The sequence below is a fragment of the Geotrypetes seraphini genome, chromosome 2, assembly GCF_902459505.1.
Source record: "Geotrypetes seraphini chromosome 2, aGeoSer1.1, whole genome shotgun sequence".
NCBI classification, from domain to species: domain Eukaryota; kingdom Metazoa; phylum Chordata; class Amphibia; order Gymnophiona; family Dermophiidae; genus Geotrypetes; species Geotrypetes seraphini.
In genome coordinates, this window is record NC_047085.1 from 101,478,072 (window position 1) to 101,502,774 (window position 24,703).

At 42.2% G+C, this 24,703-nt stretch overlaps 1 protein-coding gene across 5 annotated transcripts in view; it reads right to left on the minus strand.

Annotated features, from left to right (window-relative positions):
• Positions 1-24,703, minus strand: part of SULF1 (sulfatase 1) — a 245,651-nt gene that overhangs the window by 52,093 nt on the left and 168,855 nt on the right. For all 5 annotated transcript variants that reach the window (XM_033934433.1, XM_033934434.1, XM_033934437.1 and 2 more), the window contains 5 exons: positions 22,798-22,948; positions 17,844-18,019; positions 12,556-12,684; positions 4,480-4,536; positions 1,816-1,945 (listed from right to left, as the gene is read on the minus strand). In XM_033934433.1, the coding sequence (XP_033790324.1) occupies positions 1,816-1,945; positions 4,480-4,536; positions 12,556-12,684; positions 17,844-18,019; positions 22,798-22,948 (643 nt within the window). The remainder of the gene's footprint in view (positions 1-1,815; positions 1,946-4,479; positions 4,537-12,555; positions 12,685-17,843; positions 18,020-22,797; positions 22,949-24,703) is intronic.

A 24,703-nucleotide genomic window follows, 5' to 3' on the forward strand; every position in this document is an offset into this window, starting at 1 on the left:
TTTTTAATTTAAGGACACATACGACATATGATTTCCTTATATCCTAGACCACCTAATTCCCTTAAAATTAAATAAGGAAGAGCATAGCCTCCCTCCCCCATTGTGTTGGCCCTCTTTGTTTTTCTACCCTTCTTTCCTATGTGTTTCAGTTTGTCTTGTTTTGGTTTATGTCTTAATTATATATCTCCCAAATTTTAATATACTTGGAAACTTAAGGAATAGTGGTGGCAAAGAGGATTGTAGAGCCAGTGATTTGAAAAGCCATAAAAAGAAAAGTAGGAAAACATGTTCTGAATGAACCAGCACCTTGCCATTGATCTAGAAATGACCAGATAAGAACCTTATAGATCTATATTTCCCTGCTAAGCTATTAAATGAAAAATTTGGTGCACAGATTAGCATACATCTAGATGGCTTTAAACCTGAACTAGGGTGCTGCCAAGCAAACTGGAAAGTGGGGAATGTGTGGCTACAGCCCTGAGGTTGTGGGTTCAAATCCCACACTGCTCCTTGTGACCCTGGGCAAGTCACTTAATCCCCACATTGCCCCAGCTACATTAGATAGAGTGTGAGCCTATTGAGACAGACAGGGGAAAATGTGTGGAAGGGCATAATCGAAAGGGACGTCTAAGTCCGTTTTCATCTAAGTCGCAAGTCGTCTAAAGTAAGAAACAGCTAGAACACATTTTTGAAAAATACGTCCAAAAATTATTTTTTTTCCGAAAATCGTCTAGCTATACGTCCTGCCGATCTGATAGTCCAAGTCGCTAAATCGTCCATCTTTATACCACATTTTCGTCCAACTTTTTTTCCCAGTCCAAAATGCCTAGAACAAGCCCTGTTGGACGTGGGCGGGGTCTGCAAAGTGAACACCCAGACATGCCACCTAAATAGTGGGGTACCTTACAGGGCACTGCTGTGAACTTCACAACAAGGGTGCCATGTCTTCTCCTCACTACAGCTCCTTTATAGATCATGGCGAGCCCCCTAAACCACCTCCAGAATCCCCTAGACCCACTTATCTACCACCCCAATAGCCCTTATGTCTGCAGGAGCCACTTATATGCCAGTAAAAACGGGTTTTGGGGGTGTATAGGGGAGTGCATATGTTTAAGTATCAATGCAGTAATTACAGGGGCTTATGGGCATGGGTCCTCCTCTCTATAGGTCCCTAACCCCTCCCCCCAGATGACTTAAGCCGCCTTTGTGCTGGACGACTAAGCTTTCCTATGCCAGGCGGCCAGGTGATGATGGTCTGGAGTCTGAATTTTAAAGTGTGATTAATATTTTTATGGGAGGGGGGGGTCGGTGATCACTGGGGTAGTGTGTGGGGGGTCTGTTTTATATGTTTGCAGTGCTTATCTGGTGACTTTAGGTGGTTTTTTGTGACTTAGACCATGTTTTACATGGTCTAAGTCACAATGTCCAAGTTCCATCGATCCTGTGCTGTACGACTAAGCCGGCCCACGTCCCGCCCAACTCCCGCCCTCGACACTCCTCACAAAACGCCCCGTTTAGCTTTGGTCGTTCAGCGGCACTATGAAGGCCTAGGTCGTTTAGAAATACATCCAAAACCCGGTTTTATTATTGGCACTTGGATATATTTGGGAAATGTTCGTCCGAGTGCCGTCTTAGGCCAGTTTTTGGATGTTTTTCTCTTTCGATTATAAGCCCCTTAGTATATAAATACTAAAAATAAAATAAAGCAAGTCAGGTAACAGGCACTATAGAAAATTTGTTGTTTGCAAAACACTTTTGCTGATCTCTCCATCATCTGTTATCTAGTCTATATGTAATGTAGTGTGTGCAGCTCACCTGTCCCGGTTGTTCACAGGCAGTCTGGTACCTTGCTTGCTGACACAACTCTTTTACCCTCTCGTACTTTGGCAAGTGATTCGATTGTTGAGAGGTTTTGCTGGTTTCCTCCTTCTTCCGTAGGATTTTTCTTTGACAAGAAATAAAATGACGGTATTTCATGGGGAGCCCATATGTCTATGCTTCATAAATTATTAACATGAATGTCTTTTACTAACCCCCCCTTTTACAAAACTGTAGCGCAGTTTTTAGCGCCGGCCGCGGCGGTAACAGCTCTGACTCTCATAAGAATTCTATGAGCGTCGGAGCTGTTAGGGCTGCAGCCGGTGATAAATAAATGCGCTACGGTAAACTGTGGTAAAAATTGGCCTTACACAGGTCTTTCCCACATGGTATGGCCATTTCTACAATTAATTAATGACTGTGTAGTAATGTTATGAAAATCCTACTAGTATAATATCAATCAAAATGTGGAAGTTCTAGTGGTCGTATTAGTCTCTAATACACTTGTCAATATTATTATTAGTGCGGCGGGAAAAAGGCTTCAAGGGCTTTAAGAGTTTGAAGGTTAACATCAGGCACCCGTGAGCCCTTGAAGCTTTTTTCTTCCGCACTAATAATAATATTGACAAGTGTATTAGAGACTAATACGACCACTAGAACTTCCACATTTTGATTGTGTATTAATGTTGAGCAGAAAGAGAAGTGGGAGAACCGAAACAGAAAGAAATGTGAGCTATTTTGCCTGAAGCAGCTGATTGCGAAACGCGTCAGGCCCTGAGACCCATTTGTACTTATTCACACGTTTACATGGAGCTAAGTTTAAATTTTTTTTTACTTTTTGATGTGGTGAATTGACTCTTTGACTTTCCATTTAAATATATAAAGTAATTTGATAAAAAGTAATGATTGAGAACTTGAGCCGTTTTCAAAGGTGGGCTTTCACTGACAGGGTGTTTTTACCTTGTAACGGTTCTCTAAGCACAATACAAGTATGACTTACTAAATGTTGTGAATATTTTGATATATGCCCAGAGTGTATTCACTTGATCTATTTGTAGCACTATGCACTTGGGTTTATACCCCCTCTTCTACAAAGCCGCACTAGCGACTGCCGCGCAGTAACGGCCCCGAAGCCCATAGAGGGTAGGGATAATGTTATAATGCCTCTGTATCGCTCAAATGGTGTGAACTCACCTTGAGAATTGTGTTCAGTTCTGGTCTCCTTATCTCAAAAAAGATAGCAGCACTAGAAAAGGTTCAAAAGAAGAGCGACCAAGATGATAAAGGAGATGGAACTCCTCTCGTATGGATAAAAGACGGATAAGGGAAGATATGATTGAAGTCTACAAAATCCTGAGTGGTTTACAACGGGTATAAGTGGATTGATTTTTTGCTCCGTCAAAAATTACAAAGACTAGGGGATACTCGATTAAATTACAGGGAAATTCTTTTAAAACCAATAGTAGGAAATATTTTTTCACTCAGAGAATAGTTAAGCTTTGGAATGTGTTGCCAGATGTTGTGGTATGAGCAGTTAATGTAGCTGGTTTTAAGAAAGGTTTGGACAATTTCCTGGAGGAAAAGTCCATATTAGTCTCTTATTGAGACAGATATGGGAGAAACCACTGCTTGCCTTGGATCTGTAGCATGGAATATTGCTACTATTTGGGTTTTTGCAAGGTACTAGTGACCTGGATTGGCCACCATGAGGATGGGCTACGGGGGTCAATAGTAGACAATGACATGGAGACAAATTTCTCCATGGGTCTTTTTTTCTTGTATTGGATTCTGGGGGTGAATCAGTATCAACAGTAAAATTCACCCTTGAAATTAAACACTGATAAAGGCCATTGAAACTGATTATCATTTGAGTCCTGCTGGAAAAAGATGAAGGACTTGTTCTTGACTTCATCAATACTTCAGGGCTCATGATACTGAAAGTTAGGTGGAGGCTGAAGCATGTTGACATTGTACTTCATTGAAGTTCAGTGTGGAAAAGCACTGAGGCATTGAGGTTGCTGGTATCTTCAAAGCATGTGAGCAACATGTCTTCTTCCAAAAGTGTCAATGCAGGCTGGATAGGTAGGTGCCCTGTAAAAAGGTTGCCCTCCCAGTTAGACTTCTGAGTCTGTGTCTTCTCCCAGACAGAGCTGCCCCAGTAAAATTGGGGACCTCTGAAGCACAAAGAAGCCTCAAACAAACCAAAATCTGAGCATATCTGATACCGTCAACTCGCAGTAGAAGGTAAAACTGAGGAGATACAGCACAGTCCAATGATAAAGGAGGTGGAGCCCAAAAAAAGTAGATGATGCTTTCTAAACAACTTGCAATTAGAAATGAATAATTCACTGGTTCAAGACTCATATGCCTTTTGCAGTAGAAATCTCCATCGGTGATATCTGTGTTGTGAGAACTTGTATCCAATTGGTCACAGAGAATACCTGCCATAGGTAAGTAATTAGGTTGACCTGTTTTTTAGTAAAAACAGGCAGAGAGGTTATGATTGACCATAATTTTAAGTTGAACATTATTTCACAGTCATGTGATCTCATCTGCCCCAAAGGCCCCATTTCTAATACTGTTTCACAAGAAAAGCCACTGAGTAAGATCTTCAGAACTTGAATTTCTTGAAATCTGAACAAATCATTAGAATATAATTACCCTCTTTCCACAAGGAAGGTATCCCGCCATAGTTTGGCTTTCTTGCTTGTTCGAAACCTAGAATCAAAATAACATTTGAAGCTGTTATCAGTTTTGAATGATGAAATATCCTTTAGCAAAAGCAAGATCTCTTGGCTAATCAATGACGTAGCTATAATTGTATCAAAATTCTCTTTCAAAAAGTTTAGGAATTCAAAGTGAAAAGTAATTTCACTGAACATTATATATTTTTCAACAATATCCCACCAACTTACATGCTACAATGCAGGGACAAAGAACATGACAGCAAAAAAAAAAAAAAAAAAAAGACCGTGTAACATTCATTATTCAAACCAACAGCTTAGGGCTCTTTTTACAAAGCTGCGCTAGTGATTTTAGCGCACGCTTAGCTTATGCTATAATGCTGCGCGCGCTAGAGGCTAACACCTCCATAGAACTGGCGTTAATATTTTCCACGTAGCTTGTGGGTTAGCGCATGCTAATCTTCAGCGCGCGCTAAAAACGTTACCGCAGCTTAGTAAAAGGAGCCCTTAGTCTCTCAATTCATTTTTCTTCCACAGAAATCCTCAGTACTTGCCTAGTTCGTTCTTGAATTTTGATGCTGTCCTTGTTTATACCACCTCCGCTAAAAAGGTTGTTCCATGCATCCACCATCCAGTTCATAAAGGATTGTGAAAGCATGGAACAATGACTTTGATGTTGTGTCTTTCCAAACGTGTTATCGTTATGGAATAGATATGCAATAAGCAAATAGAAATATAGTAGAATATCCATTGAGTGTCGAAGAAAAGATTTATTTCATTCATTTATTTATAAAAACTTCAGTGTCATCTTTCTTTCCAAATGTTGTTAAGGATGGTGTACAATCAGAAAACTACCGATCAAGTATACTCATCAAAAACAAAATAAACTGAATGAAATAATTCAAAATAAAAATGAACCTACTCCTATCCACATTAAAAAAGCAATTCTATAAGCTAGCACTTAATGGTAGGAACTAAATATGCCAAAAATACTTAAATGCTAACAGCTGGATTTTCAATGACACCTAACTGGATAAAAGGTATCACTATGATAAACGATTTTTGTTCCTGGGCAATAATGGGCTGATTCTATAAATGGGTGTTCTGATTGTAGGCAGTAGTAGGCCCATAGGAGGGGACCTTAGGTATCTGGCCAATCAGTGTTAGGCTACGTCTACTGCATCCCAGGATGGGAGGGGCCTGACATTTTGGCATGGTGGGCCTGCCAGCTGGAGGGTGTAAACATAACCTCTGGCCAAACTTTCTTCTGGACAGATACAGATGTGTGTGGGAGGGAGAGTGTTGCCAGTTGGGGGGTTGGGAAGTTCCAGGGGCTGGCGGCAGGAGGGAGTGGACAGCCCTCCTGCCGGGGTACTTTGGAGAGGAGTTGGGAAGTTATGGGGAGTTTGGGGGCAGGAGGGAATGGGCAATCCTCTTGCACAGCTACTTTAGGAGGAGTTTGGGGGGTCAGGGCAGGAGTGAGTAAGCATCCCTCCTGTCTGGCTGCTTTGGGGGGTTTGGCAGCAGAAGGGAATGGGCATCCCTCCTGCCGGGGGACTTCACAGGGGGGTTTCCTGCTGCAGCTTTTTTTTGAGATTTACAATTATATTGTAAGTCATTTTCAAGAATCAGACTCCAGATGTAGTCTCCCATCAGGTTCTCATTAAATTGTCCTTGGTAGTAGTGTTTGAAGTCCAGTATATCCTGGTGGAAGTGCTCACCTTGCTCCTGAGAGTATGCTTCCATATTCTTCTTGAATGTCTCAAAATGAGCATCAAGGACATGGACTCTGAGAAACATCCTACTGCCCATTTCACTGCAATTCTTCACCACATTCTCAACCAACTCTATGTAGTTTTGGCCTTGTGATTGTTCAGAAAGCCCTGAATCACTGTGATAAAACAGTTCCAAACCGTTTTTTCCTTCCTAGTTAGCTTCTTGGGAAATTCATTGCACTCCAGGATTTTATCTTTGGTCCGATGTGGTGATAGGCTCCGGAGTAATCTGAGGAAATACTTTTTTACGGAAAGGGTGGTAGATGCGTGGAATAGTCTCCCGGAAGAGGTGGTGGGAACAGAGACTGTGTCTGAATTCAAGAGGGCCTGGGATAGGCAAGTGGGATCTCTCAGAGAGAGAAAGATATAATGGTTACTGTGGATGGGCAAACTAGATGGGCCATTTGGCCTTTATCTGCCGCCATGTTTCTATGTAACATCAGATAAGTGCCATTTTCTGTGATATGTGATTCATTTGTGCTAGAGGTGGTGTAAGGGAACTCTGATGGTACGATGATGATTCTCGGATATCCTGTGAGCTCCATGCAGGTATAAATTTGGGTCTGAGCACATAACACTTTATATATGTAAAAGATATATAATATCTATATTAGAGGAATACATTTTATAAACCTGTGCTTTATTGGTGGAGTATCTGGATAATGCTAAAGTAATCGCATTTCAAATTTATTATTATTATTAAGGCTTGATATGCCTCCAGTCAAAGTAACCAGTTCAGCAATGTACATCATTATAATAAAAAGCATAGATATGAATAAAATAAAGATAGAGAACAATACATTATCTATTCAATACAACAAATACCAAAATTAGAATTTCAGGTAGTGCGAAATATAAATAATTTAATCTCTCCTTTTACAAAACCGTAGCAGTTTTTAGCACTGATTGCGGTGGTAACAGCTCTGATGCTTTTGTAAAAGGGGGAGGCGGTTTAAATTATCTTCCAGTTAGTGCATATTAATGTGAACGAACTAGCTGGATGATGCTTCCATGTCACATCCTCTCAAAATAAATATATACAGTAGACAGAGAAACAAGTGGGGGGCATAATAAAAAAAAAAGTCTAAGTCCCCTTTTGGCCTAAGGCCTTAAACGTTGAAAGTAGAAGCAGGGAAAATGTCCATTATCAAAAAAAAACATCCAAAGGAGGTTTTTTTGATAATGGCCTGCCTCTACGTTCAGCTGTTTAAACGCACAGACCACCACTACATCTAATCTTATACCATATAATCAACCTAAAAAAAAACCTAAGCCCCAAACGTCCAAAATAAGGGCTTTTAGGCGAAGGAGGAGCCAGTCCTTCACCTAAAAGCTAGATTCTGTAACCGGTGTCTGTCAAAAACAACACCGGTTACAGAATCCACCCTTCTCCCACGACATCAGGGAAAAAGGCCCTCTTGCTCCACGATCCCCAACCCCCATTGACGACATCAGGGCAAGAGGGAGCCCAAGCCCTCTTGCCCCGCAGCACCCCCGACCTTCCCGACACTATCAGGGCAGGAGGGAGTCCAAGCCCTCCTGCCCCGCGATCCCCAAACCCCTCCTCCCGGGCTGAATCCGTTGGGGCCATGAGGGAGCCCAAGCCCTCCTGGCCCAGCGATCTCCCCCCCACCCCCCACCACATGATCTGGCCAGGAGGGAGCTCAAGCCCTCGTGGCCCGGCAATCTTCCCCCCACCACACGATCCGGACAGGAGGGAGCCCAAGCCCTACTGGCTCGTGACACCCTCTAACCCCCACCCCCCACTAAAATATGGGCAGGAGGGATCCCAGGCCCTCCTGACCTCGACACAACCCCCCCAATGACTCCCCCCGAACCACCAATCCCCCCCACCCCCAACCCCCTTCCCCGTACCTCAAAAAATGTTGGCCGGCTGCCCTCTCCTGTCTCCCCGCTAAAAAACGTATTCGCGGTTTTTCAACATTCGTGGGGGTTCCTGGAACAGAACCCCTGCGAATATGGAGGGAGTACTGTACTCCAAGTCCTCCGTCTTATTTTTTGGACTCATAGCATTTGTATGATGACACAGCTGCAGATCTGGAAGGAAATGGGAGAGGGAAGCCAGAAACCCGAGAGTCTTGCTAAAGCCAGGAGTAGATCTAAGCTATGATTATGATTCTTAATATCCAAAACTGTACTGTTTGACAGATTTTTCTCCTAAATAGAAGCCACACTAAATCTATATTATCCTTCTGTCTATTTCTTGTCTAATATGTTATACTTTCACTAATTGTATTTTGTAATTCGCTGACTGTTCAGCTCTCTTCGGTGTGAACCACCTAGAAATCATCTGACTATGGCGGTATAGAAGAATAAAGTTATTATTAATAATAATAATAATAATAACTTTATTCTTGTATCCCGCAATACCATGGAAGTTCAATGCGGTTAACAATAGAAGAGACTGTACATTTACAGCGATGATAGATATTACAGTGTTATTACATTTACAAAGATGTTACATAAATAGCAGTAATAAAAAGGCATATACTAAAGAAGAGACTGTACGTATACAGCGATGTTCCATGTTAAAGCGGTGGTACATTTACAGTGATGTTAAATATGAGGCTATGAAAAGGCAGGGCAATTAGATAAAACAGAGCTTGAGAAAGAGAGGCCATAGTGGCTTGGGAGGGGGGCGTAGTCAGAGGGAATGGAGGCATGTCGAGGTCAGGAGGGTGCAGGGAAGGGGGGAAGGCAGCGTTAGCGGAATTTGTCGAAGAGGTAGGTTTTTAGTGACTTCCTGAACAGGTGGTAGGGTGGAGAGTTGGAGATGAGGGCGGTAAGGCAATTGTTCCATTTGCCCGCTTGGAATGCTAGGGTTCTATCAGTGAATCTCTTGTAGAGGCAGCCTTTTAGGGAGGGAAAGGTGAATAGGTGGGCGTTTCGTGTGCGAGAGGGGCCTGCTATTTCAAGGTGCTCAGACAAGTAGATTGGGGAAGATCCTGTTAGAGTTTTGAAACAGAGGCAGGCGAACTTAAAGATGATCCTTGCCTCTACTGGGAGCCAATGGAGTTTGGTGTAGTAGGGGCTAACATGGTCGTATTTTTTGAGATCATAGATGAGGCGGACGGCCGCATTTTGGACTGTTCTAAGACGTTTGATGGTATTTTTATAGGATCCCAGGTAAATAATGTTGCAGTAGTCTAATATGCTTAATACCAGAGATTGGACGAGTAGACGGAAGGCTTGGTGGTCGAAGTAACGTTTGATGGTGCGCAGTTTCCAGAGGGTACAGAAACATTTTTTCACCTGGGCACTGGTATGGTCATCGAAGGTTAGGGTGCGGTCCAGGATGACTCCAAGGATTTTTATGGTGGGTAAGATAGGGTAATCTAGCCCATTCAATCTGAGGGAAGTGTTTGTTAATTTGTGGTTGGGACTAGCTAGGAAGATTTTGGTTTTTTCAGAGTTCAATTTTAATTTGAGTTTTGAGGTCCACAGTTCTAACTTGGTGAGGATAGATGCGATGAGTTTTTCCGTTTCTAGAGTGAGTGAGGTAATGGGAACAATGATGGTGATGTCATCTGCATATATGAACGATTTTAGGTTAGAGTTTGCTAGGCTTCGTGCCAGAGGGGTCAAGTAAATATTGAATAGGGAGGGGGATAGGGGAGAGCCTTGTGGGACTCCACAAGGGTTACGCCAGTGGTGGGAGAAGGCTCCATTACTGTGGACCTGGTAGGTACGGTTGGTTAGGAAGCCTGTGAACCAATCTATTACCTGACCGGAGATGCCGATGGAGTCAAGGCAGTTGAGCATAATGTCGTGGTCGACCAGGTCGAAGGCACTACTCAAATCGAATTGAAGTATCAGGGCGCTTTTACCCAGTGAGAACAGGTGGAGGAGGTAATTTGTCAGGGCAGCTAGGACGGTTTCGGTGCTATGATTTGGGCGGAAACCGGACTGGGAGTCATGAAGAATATTGTACTTGTCGAGGTAATTCGTAAGGTTGTTGTTGACAAGACCTTCCATGAGTTTTTGGAAGAGTGGTATGTTGGCGATGGGTCTGTAGTTGGTGATGGAAGAGATTGGCTCCTTGGGTTGTTTAGGGATAGGGGAAATGAGGATGTGGCCAAGTTCGGACGGGAAGTGTCCAGTGGACAGGCATAGAGATACCCAATTGAAGAGTTCTGCTTTGAATGATGGGGGGGGCGCATTTCATGATGGTGGGAGGACAAGTGTCTAATAGGCAGTTGGAATTGGCGTATTTAGAATAAAGTTCGAGGAATAGATTCCAGTCAGGATTTACAAAGGAGGTCCAGGACATGTCGGCTATTGAACCTTCTGTGTCTGCTGCGCGTAGGTTGAGTGGGGGATCGGGGCTGTGAGCTGAAAGAGACAGTTTTAGAGTGTGGATTTTGTTCGCGAAGTGGTCGGCTAGAGTGATTGCGGAGGGAGGGAGGTCGGAGGTGGGGCGTTTGTGAGAGTCTATGTCGAATAGAGAGTTAACTAGTCTAAAAAGTGCTTTGCTGTTTAGAGAAGGGGAGTTTATTAGTTGGGAGTAGTGTTTACTGCGCTTATCGATGATCTGTTTTTTGTATTCTTTGACTTTCAGTCGCCAGGTAAGTCTGTCTAAATCAGTCCCTGATTTACGCCAGATTCTTTCATGTTTCCGGACTTCTCGTTTTATGGTCAGGAGGTCCGCGTCAAACCAGCTGTTTGAGGGGCGAAGAGTTTTCGAGCGAAGTTTAAGAGGGACAGTGGTGTTAAGAACCTGGTCGCTAAATTTTTCCCAATTTAGGTGGAAGTTGGGGTCTACGTCGGAGTCGGAGATGAGAGTGTAGTGTGACCAGAAGTCTGCTGGATTAAGATGTTCTCTTGTCCAGATGAATTGCTTTGTATGGATGGGGTTAGGCTTTTTGTCAGGTTGTTTTTTGTGCCAGGCTAGTTCAAAATTGCACAGGAGGTGGTCAGACCAGGGGGTATTTGACCAGGTTTGGTCTGAGAGACTTATATTGGGAGTGGTGTTGGTATTGGAGAGAAAGGTGATGAGGTCGAGGTGGTGGCCTTTGTTATGGGTTGTGGTTTGGGGGGGATTGGAGAAGCCTAGTGTCGTGAGGAAGGAGAAAAGGTCTGCGACATTTGGGTTCTCTTTCTGTTCTAGATGTAGGTTGATGTCTCCTGCTAAGAGATTGTAGGTACCTGCTGACGAGTTCGCAAGAAGGTGCTCGTAGAAATCATCTTTTGCTTGATTCCATTTATTAGGGGGTATGTAGAATAGCGTGACGATTAGGTTATCTATACAGTCTGTTTTGGAAATTTTGCAGGTGAGGATTTCTAGGTCCTTGGTTGATTTAGAGTCTAGGACATGGAAGTGAAGGTGATTATGGAGAATGATAGCGAGGCCACCTCCTCTTTTTGAATTTCTTGAGAGAGTGATAATTTTGTAGTGTGGAGGGAGAATGTCCCCTATGATGGGGTCCTGGTCGGAAATGAGCCATGTTTCGGTTAGGAGGACAATGTCTAGGCGAGTTTCTTCCAGCCAGTCTTTGATGAGCTGGGCCTTATTTCTAGCTGAGCGGATGTTCAAGTAGGCACAAGGAAGAATGGATTGTTGTGGGGGGCAGGAGGGTATCGTACGTTGCAGATATTTTAGAGATCGTTTTCTTTTAGGAGTTGGTCTAGGAGGGTGGTGGGTGGTATTGATCACAGGAATTGGGAAAGGACCTGCTTCTGTGCAATCGTGTATAAGTCGATGAGGGCGGAGGAATTTGTCAGGACCGGGGATTCTAGTCCAAGTGGTGTAGGTTGAAATAGGTTCGAATGCTAGGACATTATTATAATAACTGGTCATTTGGTACAGAGCAGTGCCTTGCTAAAGAATATTTTGTTTAAAAGGCAACATAGAGAGTCAAAGTAACAGAAACTGACATATCAATATTTATAATGAAATCAACTAATTTATCATTTTTCTAGATAGCTTAAAAATTGAGAAACTAATTTTATCTCAAACTTTGAGTTAAAGATTGAGGTTGGAGACCTAATGGAAAAATGGCATTCTAAACTAAACTAAACCTTAAGTTTATATACCGCATCATCTCCACGGATGTGGAGCTCTATCTGGTTCCTCTATTCAGCCTTCTTACTGTAAGTACCTTGTTATGAGGAAACCTGAGTAGAATTAACATGGATACAAACAACTGGAAGGGTTTTGGATATGAGCACCCCCGTTACATTACCCTATAAAGCAGTTCACCCTCTCCCTCCTTAAAAGAAATTTAACTACAATACTAACAGCACAGGTACAGACTGACCTGTTTCCCGGCTTGTCCAAATCCAGCAGTTTTAGAACAGATTTGCCGTCCATGTCCGGTGGAGTCTCAAGCCCAGCAATGTCCAGAATTGTGGGAGCAAGGTCAATGTTCAATACAATCTGAGGCACACTGAAAAAAAGTAAAACATTTCTGGTCTAAATGAACAGCAGCTAACACCAGGGACTCGCACATATTCCATTCAAATTAAATGCATCTTTTATTCCAAACATTTACTCTAATTCTATACAGTGTAGCACAAGTTAGGCACCAGTTATTTATCCAACTTTAGGTGCTCAAATAGAAGTTAGGTGTGCAAATGGGAGGGGGGGGGGGGGTTTAAACAGAATTTAGATACCTAACTTCACTTAGGCACTATTCTATAAATTAGTGCCTAAAGGGCAAATTCTAGAAGAAAAGTTAGGCGCCTATATAGACACTGTTCAGCTCGATTCAAGTAAAATTGGGTGCTGTTTAGTGAATCACGCTGAGCGGCACCTATTTTGGAGGCGCCCATTAAATAGGCCAACTCTAGGCACAACTAAAAGTTATGCGCCCATGCGAGCGCTTAAGCACGCTTAAGAGCAGTGATTTTGTAAGAAGGCGACTAACACGTAGCCACGCCTAACATGCATAGCGCCTATTTTTTTTGAGGCCGCCTACATTTTCAGAGGTGCCTTGTTACAGAATCGCGCTTTCTTGATGGACACCTATATTTCAATCAGCACTGATTATAAAGCTTAATTGAGCTAGTTCTTCAATTTAGATAGGCGTCTATCTAGGTGGGCACCTCCGAAATAAGTGCCTCACTTTAGGCGCTGGTTACAGAATTTGGGCCCAAGTGCTTTAACATGTAACTGCAAAGAAGGTGTGTATGTGGGCAGCGCATGGACAGGTCACACACACTTAGGCACCAAACCTAAAATACTATAAGTTGCATGCCTAGGCGTAAACATTTAGATACCCACACTTACATGTGGAGGTGCCTTTTCGATATGACATCCAAATCCGAGTTTGGACGTTTTGTGGAATGCACACAAAAATCCAGTAGCGAGCATGATCGTTTTTGAAACAGAAAAAGTCTTTTTGTTTTGAAAATGGCCATTTTTTTAGATGTGCTTGTCCTCAGTATGTCTATCTTTTTGAACCAGTTTAGAAAAAGAAAAGAAACCACGTCCAAAAGAAAAACACACAAAACAAGCCATTTGGCCACACAGACATTCCAGTAGAGCAGTGGGGACCCTAGGGGGCATTGCAGTGAACTTCACATCAAAAGGCCCATGCACATATCTCATAGTAACATAGTAGATGATGGTAGATAAAGACCCGAATGGTCCATCTGCCCAACCTGATTCAATTTAATTTTTTTTCTTCTTCTTAGCTATTTCTGGGCAAGAATCCAAAACTCTGCCCGGTACTGTGCTTAGGTTCCATCTACTGAAGTCTCCATCAAAGCTCACCCCAGCCCATCCTCAAACAAACAGCCATATACAGACACAGACTGTGCAAGTCTGCCCAGTACTGGCTTTAGTTCTTCAATATTTACTATTATTTTCTGATTCTAGATCCTCTGTGTTCATCTCACCAATAATCACCTTATAGTGTATGGTAAGCCCTGCAAAATTCACCCAAAACCTACTGGACCCAACTGTACAGAACACTAATAGCCCTATATGTAAGTACAGTGGGATTAGGATGGGTTTTGGAGGGCTCACATATTCTACCATAAGTGTAGCAGTTAGAGTGAGATATGGACCTGAGTCCCCCATCTCTATGGTTGACTACATCACCCACTAGGTTACTCCAGGAACCTGCTTGCCATAATATCTGAAGCTAACATACAGGCAAGTGTACACTGTTTCATTCATATCTTTAGGGGGTGGGAGGGGGGTCAGCGACCACTGGGGGAGTGTATGGGGGTGGGTTTGCCTTCATTCATCCAGTGGTCATCTGGTCAGTTCGGATACCTTTTTGGCACTCATTCATTTGTAAAGCAGACGGCTCAAGCATCCAAATTGTGCCCTGGCCGTTTTCTAAGATATGTTTGATTATTGCAAAAAAACGTCCAAATCATAAGCCCGCCTTAGTCTTGCCTCCAACATGCCCTCTTCAGATTTAGATGCACTGCAGAAAACCACCTTCCGTCTACAACATACATTTCGAAAATAGCAAATTGGAAGGTTTGGTGAGAGATACATGTCCATATGTCCCTTTATGCCCCTTTTTGGATGTTTATCTTTTTTGAAAATGAGCCCAGATGCTAAGAATTGGGTATCACCATTTACACAAAGTTTCAACTGGCATAAATCCTGGCACCCAAATTTAGGCACAGGAATGGGCTCTAAGTATTACTTGTTAAATAGTGCTTAACTTGGAGTGCTCTTTATAAAACATCATTCAGCACCAAATTTTTTCTGTTGGCCAGATTTGGGTGTCATTTACTGAATCTGAGCCTCACTGTGTACTGTCACTCTTAGGATATTCACAATAAATATGCATGAGCTACATCTGCATGCATTGTCTCCTTTTCATGCAAATCTTGCTAATGCATATTCAGTTGGATATGCAGAAAACCATACTAGCTAGGCCAGTTCTTCCCAAATTTTTATTCAATACAACTCCATTTTAACACTTAAAATTTCACGTAATCCCAGATACTGATAAAAATGAAATAACAGACCTCAATTCCCCCCCCTACATTATCTCCTCAAGAGAATGACAGTGACAAAGATTATCCTCCTTCCCGCAGGCTCTGTCTCCGTCCTCACCCCATCCCCGCAGACTCAGTCCTTATTTGCACAAGCCTTGAACACATGATTTTATACTTTAATAAAAATACAGTGGTACCTTGGTTTGCAAGCATAATTCATTCCAGAAGCATGCTTGTAATCCAAAGCAAATTTGCCTATAGGAAATAATGGAAACTCGGACGATTCGTTCCACATCCCAAAAACTTTAATAAAAAATACAGTACTGTACGTACTTGTGTTGCAAGATCTCACTCATTTCGAACAGTCACTACACTGCAGGTGAACTGGCCGTGATGCTTTTATTATGTTCAACCGCGCTCAGCATATGATTTGCTTATGTTGTGCGGTCTTGAACTACGGGTGCATGTATTACTTTCAGCCGTGATCAGTGATGCGACATACATATATTGTGCGTGTTTGATGTGACACAAGTATATGTGCTCGTACTGCAAGACAACGCTCGTTTATCGAGTTAAAATTTAAGAAAATGTTTTGCTCATCTTGCAAAATACTCGTAAACCACATTACTCACTATCCAAAGTTTGACTGTATTTAAATATAATTCTGTACAATCTTTTATCAATCACAAATGGAGCCTTCAATTTCGATCTGATTTTGGTGCAACCTTCCCAAAGATTCAGTTGCCTATGTTTTTACATAATTTGGGAAGGAAATTGGATTGTCTTTCAGACATGGGTGTAGAAGATAACCTAAACAGTATAGTGGATGAACTGGAAAATAAGGCCCAGATTCAGTAAAGATAGGGAGTCAATCGCTGTTGGCCAATTCCTGGCCGATTTTAAAACAGCGATTGATTCACTATCTTCTTTGCATGTAAATGATTTGCATGGAGGTGCAAATCATTTGCATGCAAACTCCCGACTCAAAGCGATTGAGTCGGGGCAGAGCCCTGACAGTAATGACACGAGAAGAAGCCTCCTTTGGCAAAGCAATGGCCAATCAGGGACTTCCTTAGGCTACTCACTAAGGAAGTCCCTGATTAGCTCAGATGCCTCAGGCCCCACCCAAGGGAGGACTCCGAGGCACCTCAGTCAATAAGGGCATTATGCCCCGCCCCGTGCATCATATGATGCACAGGAGTGGGGCCTAAGGCCTCAGATGCGTCGCTGCAGTCATTGGAGCAGGAGGTACAGGGAGGGGGGTGAGGAGAGGAACGGGGAAGGGGCTTCCAGTGGCATCTCTCCTGCCGTTTGTTTTTTTTGCGGGGAGAGTTGGCCTGATGGCGGGAGGGAATGGAAACCTGTGGGAACAGAGAAAAATTTATCCCCTTGTCATTCTCTAATATCAACTTCTTAGATATCTATTTTGGCCTCATTTCTTAAATTTTTTTTCCCATAAAAATATATTTTGCTCTTTCTACTTTTGTTGAGAGATAAAATAGAAGGGATGCACTGTTTATTATGTCAATGCATCTGATTTTAAAAACAAACAAATCTCCTCTCCAAGCCAATTTCTGAGCCATCCATGCCGTTTCTACCTTACATGGAGCTTGATAAGGATCAGCACGGTATCCCCAGTATTTAAAGTAATTCAGTGTTCTTCAACCACCGGTCCGTGGACCGATGCCGGTCCACAGAAATTTCCTGCCAGTCCATGAAAGAGACCCACCACCACTCTGCAACCATAGGAGAACTTTCTATGTTCCATGATGTGGTGCTTCTGAGATCTTTTCCTTCCCTTAGGTCTCTATGTGCTTTTGTTGACCTGTATTTGAGAATCTTTAAGTACTAGCTCTGCCCAAACTTCACCAGGAGTCCACCTCTTCAATAACCAGGCAGAGCAGAGACAGTTAGGCCCGGATTCTCTATAGGGTGCCAATATCGGCGGCCGCCTAAAAAGCGGCCACCTATCGCATGTCAATCACACAACGGTGTCATATAGAGAATCGCACATCCGCAAAAGATAAGCACTGGAAATGTAGGCCAGGGTCTTCCGGGCCTACATATCCGGTGCCTATCTTTATCGTGAATCGTGCCTACATAGGCGCTTTAGGCTGCCTAATGCCACTTCCAGCCTAAAGCGCCTATGTAGGCACAATTCCATCATGTATTATTAAGGCACCGGTAAGCGTTTTAATAGTGTGGTGCCATTTTTTGCCATTTTAAATGGCATTTGTTAATTAACTTAGGTGCCAGTAGGGCGCCGTTTCTAGAATATTCCTCTTAGTGCTGATATTGAGTGGAATTGTCATGTTAAACTGTTGCTGAATATCAGCAAACAGACAGGCCCAAGCACTTTAATTGCACAGGAGGCTTTCCTGCCCAGTTAAATCACTTTGAATACTGACTCCCATGAGCTTGGTTTATTCTATGCTTCTGACACTTCCAACAAATCCATATTTCTCCAAGGTCATTAATTAAAAAAAACTCCCAAACAACTTCAAACAGGAAAAGTGGTCCTGTTTTAACTTGAAATGTTTTGTGGTAGCAGCCTGTTTTGCAGGGCAGGATAACAATGTACATTAGACACTTAAACGTGTTTAGAAGCATTTCACTGATGGTATAACTTCAGAGAACGTACATAAATCCTGGTTCCACATTTGGGCCACGGACAAAGAAAGGAACTCGAATATCAAAGTCGTATGGCATGGACTTCCCCTTCACCAGCCCAAACTGTCCTATGTGGTAGCCATGGTCAGCAGTGTAGATGATGTAAGTGTTCTCCAATTCGCCAGTCTCCTGAAGCATCTGATAAATCTGAAATACAGACATAGACAATCCAGATCACATGGGATACAAATTATGATGCTAAAACATTTGGGGCTCTATTCTGCCAATTTCTTGAACCCTGGCTTTCTGGAACATTCTGAAAACACTCTACCGTAGCTTATAACTGACTGGTGGCTGTCAGGATTCTAGTGGAACAGATCAGTGGTTCCCAAACCTGTCCGAGGGGAACCCCAGCCAGTCAGGTTTTCTGGATAGCCATACTGAATATGCAAGAGAGAAATCGGCATGCAATGGAAGCAGTGCATACAAATCAATCTCATGAATATTCATTGCAGATATCCTGAAAAGCTGACTGGCTGGAGTTCCCCACTGGAATAGATGGACAGCCCTGCAGGTGTCTAAAATACATTTAGTCCAGTTGGAAGTGTAAACTTCTCTTGATGTCTCATTTCTTTCCCTCATGTCACTCTCCTCTAATTTTTTCTCCTTTTTATTTTTCACACTCTATCTCACCCTACTCTACTATTTTGCTCATATTTTCCATCTCTTTTCTATATTGCCTTCTCCCCAAGTGTCTTCCACAGCTTGTTTTCTTCTATTTCAATCTTTTCTGTCCTCTTTACTTGCCTTCTTCCAACTTACCACCAAAACATGGGTTCAACATTTTAGAGCACTGCAAGTATCATTATGTACCCTGTTATACTGCATCCATGTATCCACCTTCATATATCTTTCATTTTCATTTCCTCCCCACCACAACCCCTGTATATAAAGTTAATACTGACAGAGAACCCCCCCAGTCTAGAAAATCCAGGCATTTAGCAGTGTCTCTCATTTCCGTCAATGCGTTGCTCCCCATTTTCCCCAATTTATTAGCAAACATTGGCTCTTCAATTCCATATGATCTTTCCTTGAGGTGTCTTCTCCATTTATTTTATTTTAAAAATATTTATTGCTGATGGATTCCAAAAAAAAACCACAAGCAACAAAAAACAGCTAAAATGAACCATTCTAAACTGTTATAATGGTATAAGTCTTATTCTGTAAACTTGCACACCCAAATTTGCACTTAGCCTGTAAAGTTGTGTGCACAGGTTATGGAGCAGTGTCACTTACATGTGCAAAGTAATTGTATAATTAGCAGCTAATTGGGCGGCTTCTTCACAGGGCCATGAGCAGTGATTCCTTCTGGTGCACTGCCCGCGTTGATCCAGAAGCCTTCCTTCTGACATCAAGGGGGGGGGGGGGGCGAGATTGTGGTTTCAAGCCCTACACTGCTCCTTGTGATCCCGGGCAAGCCACTTACGGTAATCCTCCATTGCCCCAGGTACGTTAGACAGATTATGAGCCCACTGGTACAGATAGGGAAAAATGCTTGAGTACCTGAATGTAAACTGCTTAGGAAACCTCCACTGATAGGTGGTATGGGGCTGATTCTATAAAGGTGCCTAACTTAATTGGCAAAATACTCTTAATAGGCTCAATAACTGGTAAAAAATTAAAAAAAATGCAATTGGGTGATGGCGCCTATCTGATTTTATAAAAGTGGGTGTATCTATGGGCGGAGCATGACTTAGGCACTAAGCATGATTCTCCAAAAATGTAGGCACCTGAAATGTAGACCTTTAAAACCCTGGCCTACATATCAGGCGCCTAAGTTTTTACATAGGCACCATTAGCTGCGATTCTGTAAATGGCACCTACGTGTGATTGACATGCGACCGGCACCATTTATTTTAGGCACCGGCTGATTGAGGTGCCATTTATAGAATCAGGGAAACACCGACTTAGTTCAGACGAGAAGAAAGTAACGGGAGGAACCACAATCAATACAGGAAAGAGAACAAAAAAGGAATAAAACATAGAGGAATTACGATACATTGATAGGGCCTTGCCTGCATTGAGTGTCGCAATCAAGCTAAACCTGGGAGGGCAATTATTCAAAGGCGTCCCTGAATAGGAGACTTTTTAATTTTCCTTTGAACTTATCAAGGGCTTTTTCCTTCCTTACCTGTGCCAGTAATAAATTCCAAATTTGAGGGGCTGTAACTGAGAAAAGGGTGTTCTGCCTGGTGTTAATTGTTCTCAAGGATGGTATTGTGAGAAGGTTTTTATCCTCCGATCTTAGGAGTACGAAACGGATTGTAAGGGGTAATTGCTTTCGCCCACTACTTATGAGGAATTTAGGAAACGTCTGAAAACACACCTGTTCCTAAAGTATCTAGACAATTGATCCTCTCTGCTCTCTCCCCTCTATAGCGATTAACTTGTTCTATTGATCACTCTCTCCTCAAAAATGGATTTCCTGTCCTATTAACCCTCTTTCTTCCTCCCCTCTTAAAGTCAATCGATTTGTACCTTTGCTTAATCTTTGTAAACCGCATAGAACTTCACGGTATTGCGGTATATAAGCTGTTATTATTATTATTACTCTGCATAAAAATAGTGGGGCTTTGAATAGTTGTACCTTAAATGTGATTAAAGCCAGTTTGTATATGATTCTATGACTGATAGGGAGTCACTGTGCATTCTTTAGTAATGGCATAACGTGGTGAAATTTCCTTTTTCTTGCAATTATTTTTCTTGCAGTGTTTTGTATTATTTGTAATCTTCTAATTTTTTTTTGTGCAATTCCCTTGTAGAGTGAATTGTAATAATCTAATTTAGATATTACCAGGGAATGTATTAGTGTGTTTAAGGTTGAGGCGCTGAGAAAGTTAAGTTTCAAGTTTCAAGTTTATTAGGTGACTTGATTAGTCGCTTAATCAGGATTTCTAAGCGATGTACACTTTAAAATTCACATTTGTTTAGGGGACAATACAATACAATACAATACGTACAAATACTTAACCAGAGACCTAATCATACGCAGCCTAAGGAAGCAACTTTTGACAACTATATTCATTTGATCATGATAGTTGAGTGTGTGGTCAAGGATAATACCTGAAATTTTTATCTTATTGACTGTTTGAATAGGGGTATTTTCAATACAGATGGAGGAGGGAGGCTTGAGTCCGTCTTTCCAGGGGAAGAATATGGATTTCGTTTTTTTCGATAGTCAAAGATAATATATTCTCCTGGAGCCATTGGTTTATTTTTGATAGTTTAAGGTTAATGTTGTGGATTTTTTGTCCAGAAAATGAGGATGCGTGGCCCTGCCCCATTCTGTCCCCAGGCCCAGCCCCACACAAACCCCATCTCTTCAGGGCCGTGTCTGGAGGGCATCTGCACATTCATGGATGCGACATAATGATTACACAAACTACTGGGGAGATATTCAATTATGAAAATTTAATCAAATATTATACTAATCACAGCTATAAAGTAAAAATAAAATGTATTTAGTATGAAGTGCTCAGTGATCTCACCAAACTGGGGTATATTAGGGACCATCATATCACTTAATTGTCCCTATGCCACCCTATACCAATCTTCTGATGCTCCAAACAGTGTTATACAAGTAAGTAAAAGTCACTTATCTTTGAGATGGATTAAATGGGATGGGCGGCAAGATCTTAAACCTCCAGCTGCGTTGAGATTAAAGTGCTGTGTGCTACAAGTGCTCGCCTTTACCGACGTGAAAACTAAAATGTGCTGTTACTGTGCCTGGGTATTGGTCTGAGCACTTCATACTAAATACATTTTATTTTTACTTTATAGCTGTGATTAGTATAATATTTGCGACATAATGATGTCACATGATGCACACATGCGTTTGACGTCACCGCATCACAGATGTGGCCCCGATCTCAATGCTTGTCAAAACCCGGACAAAGTGCCAGGTTTTGTAAAGCCATCCAGATGCCCGGACAGTCCTCTAAAAAGAAGAACCATCAGGGTAAATTCAGATGTCTGGTAACCTTAAGCAAGCGGCATCTCCTACCTGCTGCTCCCGCCAGTCTCAGCTCTCCTTCTGATATTACTATCAGCTTCTGACATACTATTGGATGCTTTTTCGAATGGTGTCAGGTCAAAAGCGCGCCGGGACAAAGGCGCGCCCAGACAATTGAGCGCAGCGCGCGCTGCCGCGCCGCTCTAAATTACTGTTTTTAGCGCTCCGACGGGGGGGGGGTGGGGAGGGAACCCCCCCACTTTACTTAATAGACATCGCGCTGCGTTGTGGGGGCATTGTGGGGGGTGGTAACCCCCCACATTTTACTGGAAACTTCACTTTTTCCCTGTTTTTAGGGAAAAAGTTCAGTTTACAGTAAAATGTGGGGGGTTACAACCCCCCAAACCCCCCATAACGCCAGCACGATGTCTATTAAGTAAACTGGGGGGGGTTCCCCAACAAAACCCCCCGTCGGATCCCCTAAAAACTGTAATTTAGAGTGGCGTGGCGGCGCACGCTGCGCTCAATTGGCGGCGCGCGCTTTTGTCTTTCGCGCTGTTGTCTATGAACCTTTTCGAATAACTAAACCTTGTGATATTTGATATTTTGTATCCAGAAGACGGTGATGTCAACCGAAACACGGACCATGTCGGCACCACAATTTTTTTTTGTTGTGTGTAATATGTACTGTTTCTATTTCGACTGCATCGCTTTATTTTCACCTGTGAAGAATTGCTGCAATAAATTTTTTACATCAAGTACTTTGTTTCCACAATACCGTTTTGGTTTTGGTTTTCTCTTGGTGTTCTGTGAAATTTGTTGGTGCTTTTGTTGTTGTGGGCCTAATTTTTGGAACCATTTATAGAATTTCCCCCCTGTATTTTTAGATAGTTTTATATGTTACAGGTAACAGTCATAAAATATGAATATAAGCTACCATGACCAACTTCAATAAAATGTTTAGGGATCTCACCTTTTCTACGGAGTCGTCCACAGACATTAACGTCTGGAGTCTTTTGCGCTGCAGAACATTGGTGAACTCCATGTGGATCGGCAACATAGGCCCAGTGTACTGCATGATCCAGTGCTTGTCCATGTTAGGAGCATAGTTGTAGCTTGGAGTACTGATAAAAAACACAAAAGAGAGAACTTGGGCTAGTAAAGTGCCAAATTTACAACCAGTGTTACCCTTAACCACTGTGAAACATTTGAAAAATGATATACCCAGACTGCAGGAAGCCTGGGAGGATGATGTCTGCTGCTACTATATAAGTAAGATTGAAAAAGAATAATTTACACAGTGCTTTACATGTAAAATTGCTAGATGTATACATGCACTAAAATGTGTTCTACCAATGAAAAAAGTGGAAAATCGCTAGACTAAGAGGTACATAATTGAAATGAAAATACGTCTAAAAACCCACCTAAATCGGCACTTGGACGACCTAAAAGACAGGTTATCCAAGTGCCGATAATCGAAACGGGTTATAGACATATCTAGAGGCAGCTGCTGTACGCCCAGAGCTGAAAGAGGCGTTTTAAGAAGAGTGGTGAGGGCGGGATTTGGGCAGGACATGGGCGACCTAGACATAGTCGTACTGCAAGTATAACTGAAAGTTTTATGAGGCTGCTTGGACGGAACTTATATGTTGTGACTTAGGTGATCTAAAAATCGGTCTAAGTGGCCAGAAGGTATCCAAAGTGACCAGATAACCACTGCAGACACAAAGTACAGACTCCCACATACTCCCCCAAAGATCACTGACCCACCCCCGCACTGCCATAAAAATCGGAATAAAAGTGTACATACCTGCCTCTAGAACATCAGCACCTGGCATAGAAAAGCCTAGTAGAGCTGCACACAGGTCTCTTAAATAGCCTGAGGATGGGCTAGTGGACCATAGAGAGGAGGACCCAGGCCCATAAGCATTCATGATGGACAATGTGAGTCCACCAAACCCCCCCCCCCTACTGTACTGCCATATAAATGGCATCTGAAAACATCTTACATTGTATCAACATTAAAGGTTCCAAATCTGAACCAATTCCTCCTTTTTTCCTTAAAAGATATTTCACAGTATTCGGGCCATATATTCTTCAAATTATCCACTCTTGCCTATCTACAGCTAATATACCACCAGAATGGAAACACTCCATCATATCTCCAATCTTAAAAGATCCAAAAAATAATCTTGACGATTGTTCTAACTACCGTCCAATTGCAAATCTACCTTTTTTATCCAAGCTAACTGAAAAAATCGTCTTTCAACAATTGTCAGATTTTGTTGAAAAAACGCATGTCCAAACTGGTTTCCGATTAAATCATTCTACAGAATATTCTTTACTTGGTCTCACTACAACTATAAATTACTATCTGGACCAACATAAATCAGTTCTATTAATTTCTTTAGATCTTGCAGCAGCGTTTGACACTATTGATCATCATCTCTTATTGCAACGCCTTTCTTCTATAGGGGTTGCTGACCAAGCTCTTGAATGGTTTCGCTCTTACTTTTTTGACAGAGCCTCTACAGTACATTTCAATAACTCAGTTTCAAAATCCTATCATTCTAACTTTGGTATTCCCCAAGGCTCCATCTTATCACCTCTGTTATTTAATATCTATTTGGCGCCTCTCCTGACCCTTTGCCAATCAATAGGGTTCACTGTTTTCGCCTACGCTGATGACCTACAATTATTGCACCCTATTGATCCTAATAGCCAAACAGAGATTCACTCAATTAATCATAAATTAAGTAAAGTTCATGACTGGTTAAATTCTAACAAACTCTCTTTAAACATTTCAAAAACTAACACTCTCCTCTTCTCTGGTAAAGAAGGAGCACAATTAATTTCTCCAGTCACCATTGAAAATATCT